General features: G+C 46.0%; 1 protein-coding gene across 1 annotated transcript; it reads left to right on the top strand.

Moving 5' to 3' along the window:
* Positions 1-261: 261 nt before the first annotated feature.
* On the top strand, positions 262-3031 carry LOC120819031 (NHL repeat-containing protein 3; the record flags this gene model as incomplete). Its single annotated transcript, XM_040176017.2, is given in 3 exon segments — positions 262-732; positions 858-1060; positions 1182-3031. Coding segments are annotated over 3 exon segments (1044 nt in total). The 3' UTR covers positions 1767-3031.
* Between the last annotated feature and the right edge of the window lie 214 nt (positions 3032-3245).

The following is a 3245-nucleotide window of genomic DNA, read 5'->3' as shown; positions in this document are numbered from 1 at the left end:
CTGTGTGGGAAGCCGAGTCGCTTCCACAGCCAGAGCTACGTCAGCACGTCATGACGTCAGCGACTTTCTACGCTGCGTGCGGGTCGGAAGTGTGTCTCAGTCAAGTTAACGGGAGTAGAACAGCCTCGCACTATAAATAAAAGCCTTCAGGAAGGGCGTTCAAAAATAGTCGGTTTAAAACCGCATTGGACTTTCAACGAACAAATTGATAATGACCTCACGTTGACATGTTGTTGGACCATGTGCAGGCACCGTAGCCAGGATTGCTGTGTGTGTGATGCGTTTATTGTGGTAGTTTGAACGGATGTGGAATGTGTTACTCACGTGGTATTCACTCGGAATGTTTTTGTTGAGGACTCCAGGAAGTAACTCTGCCGTGAATGCAGTTTGTGGCTTACACACAATAAACACACAGACAAATAGCGTCGATACATTACGTTACCGGTGGGCTCGGTTCGCGTTGGAATAGCTCAGTCATGTTTCTCTCCTTATCGCCGCTGATGAAGAGAGGCGCTTGGTGTGTGATCGCGTCCACCATGGTCTCACTGGCCGTGCTCCTGATGCGGATGCGCGGCACCATCGGCCTCAGCCTCAGGCACGACCACCAGCTGCTGAGGAGACCCCTCTTCAAGCTGGACCTGAGCTGGCCGAAGAGTCCGGAGCTCTTCACCGGGGAGGTGTTCGGGGTCGCTGTGAACCAGCACGCCGGGGTGGTGTATGTGGCGCAGAGAGGTAAACTAGTCCCACGCACCAGTTAACGCGTTAAAAATGATATGATAAAATGATCTATGATAAATAATATTTATCATATGATAAATATTGAATCATTGGCCGGCCGGCCTTTGCCCTGTCATCAGGTGACAATGTGCCCAAGGTGCTGGTGTTCACCACTGATGGAGATTTCCTGATGGCCTGGAACACAACCACCCTGGAGATGCCTCACGGTATCTTTTTAGCAGATGGCGGCTCCTCCAACCCCACCGTGTGGATCACAGACGTGGGAGACGGCCCGTACGGCCACTGCATCAAACAGTACTCGCCATCTGGGAAGCTCCTGCAGGTGCCTGGTATTTATCTACCATTTCAATTGTCTCTAATAGTCTCACCAGCCTGGATGCTATATACAATTAGAAACCCCTCAGATGTTGCTCTGGTGTTAAATATTTTCTTTTATTTGTTAGGTGGTTGGCACGGCAGGGAAAAAAGGCTCTGGGTTAAATCCTCTGCAGTTCGACAATCCTGCTGAGATCTTCGTCCACGACTCCGGAGAGATGTACATCGTGGACGGGGACGGTGGACTGAACAACCGCCTCATCAAGCTGTCCAAAGAGCAGGAAGTGTTGTGGTTACACGGAGAGAAGGGACAAGGCCCGGCTCAGTTCAACATCCCCCACAGCGTGACTGTGGACGACGTCCAGAGGGTGTGGGTGGCTGACAGGGCCAATAAGAGGATCCAGGTCTTCAACTCCGTCACTGGGGAGTGGCTGGGGACGTGGGGGAGCTGCTTCACGGAGGACGCGCCATATTCAGTCCGTCTGACCCCGGACAAGAAGTACTTTGTGGTCGTCCAGCTCAACACCAACCAGATCTCTCTTCTGAGCGCCCCACCGGTGGGCTCCATTGGCCAGTGCGTTGTGGCCAGCGTGATCCAGCTGGCTGAGGAAGTGAAGCCCCACCTGGTGGACCTGGACCTGGAAACAGGGGCCCTGTATGTGGCTGAGATTGGAGCTCAGCAGGCCCAGAAGTTCACGCCCTTCAGTCTGTAAGGCAGCTTCCACTCCAGGGGCCACTTGGCATGTGCCGCTTCCAAAAGTGCAAATGAGTGAAACACATACTTGATGTCACTGCACGATGTTTGTTTGTAAGTAAATACTGCATAACAAATTCAGTAGGGTAAAAATTCTGCTGTTAAAAAATATAATGCAGTAGAATTGGATTCTTCGTAATAGATTTATTTGACACACTGTGGCCGCTGTTTGCTGTTTGAGAAGTTATGTGCCAATTGTTTTTCTCTGCAGTCTGTAAATATACCCCAGCTGTTTCCTTTCTTTGCTGCAGACACTTTAAACTACTTTTTGTGGGGTTTTTTCCTCCGTGTGGCTGATTTTAAGACATCTGAAAGCTCGAACTAAGTTGTTAACGCACAACCCAGCGGTCTGCAAAGATCCTTGATGCACTTCATAATGCAGGGAATGAATAGTGTATGGGTGTGGTGTAGGTGTGTGCTTAATTTAGTCTTTTATTGTTTACGGTGTCACTGTGAAAAATGTATTTTAATTGCTTATTGTGTTTTCAGTTGCTGCAGGTTGTGTTGAGAAATGACATGTGATATTTGTGGCCACAATAATAGAAATGTTTACTGCTTTTTCTCTCTCCATTCTCTGACCTTGCACATTTTTGGTTGCATGTTTTTTTGTTGCTATTTTATTTGTTTAGTATGTTTATATACATGCCTGTTCCTAAGTCTGATGAATCGTAATAATTGAAAGTGAAAATACTTTGCACAATATTGTTTGATGTTCTAAAACGCAGTAGGTTGTGTACTTTGATGTGATGATTGAAATTTGTTGAAGATACATTTTAGTAGAATGCTGCACAGCACACCACTAGATGGAGCTCAGCTCATTTCTCATTCCAAAAAGAGATGTCTGCACATTGCAGTGTAGCTCGTTGTGAATACAGATTTATCTTTAACGTAAAATGACATTTTTTAGAAATGAATTTTATTGTTGATGAAGGGATGTAAGAACACAAGCATATCCACATCACATCCTGTTCAGGTGAGCGTGCAGCCAGATGCTTTTAACGACCTGTCATTAGCTGTATATAAAAAGTACTATAAATACCAAATGAAAATGGGTTTAGAAGGGGAATTGTTCTTCCACATGCTAAAAACAGCATAGTATTTTGTGTTTTAATGGCGGCGGATTTCCTTTTATAAAAAACACCTTTGGAAGCTGTGGTCAAATGTATATATGAATGTTGTAAAAGCAAAACAATGACATTATAATAATAATCACACAACATTTTATGATTTTTGTTCTAATCTAAATTCACTTTTACTCAAACATTTAATATCTTGTAATTCATATTTTGAAGGTAAGAACATCAGCACGGCCAGCTGCCCTGCTCCATCCTCCCGTCCGAGTGCGAGAGGAACTCTGTGGGCGGCCGTGCAAACAACACACCAATGTGAATGGAGCCCCGGCTCATTGAATGAGAGGCAGAGGGCACGGCTCGGGGAA

This window comes from Gasterosteus aculeatus, chromosome 5 (genome assembly GCF_964276395.1).
Source record: "Gasterosteus aculeatus chromosome 5, fGasAcu3.hap1.1, whole genome shotgun sequence".
Taxonomy (NCBI): Eukaryota; Metazoa; Chordata; class Actinopteri; order Perciformes; family Gasterosteidae; genus Gasterosteus; species Gasterosteus aculeatus.
The sequence above is the reverse complement of the archived record's forward strand: the minus strand, read 5'-3'. Positions and strand labels throughout refer to the sequence as shown.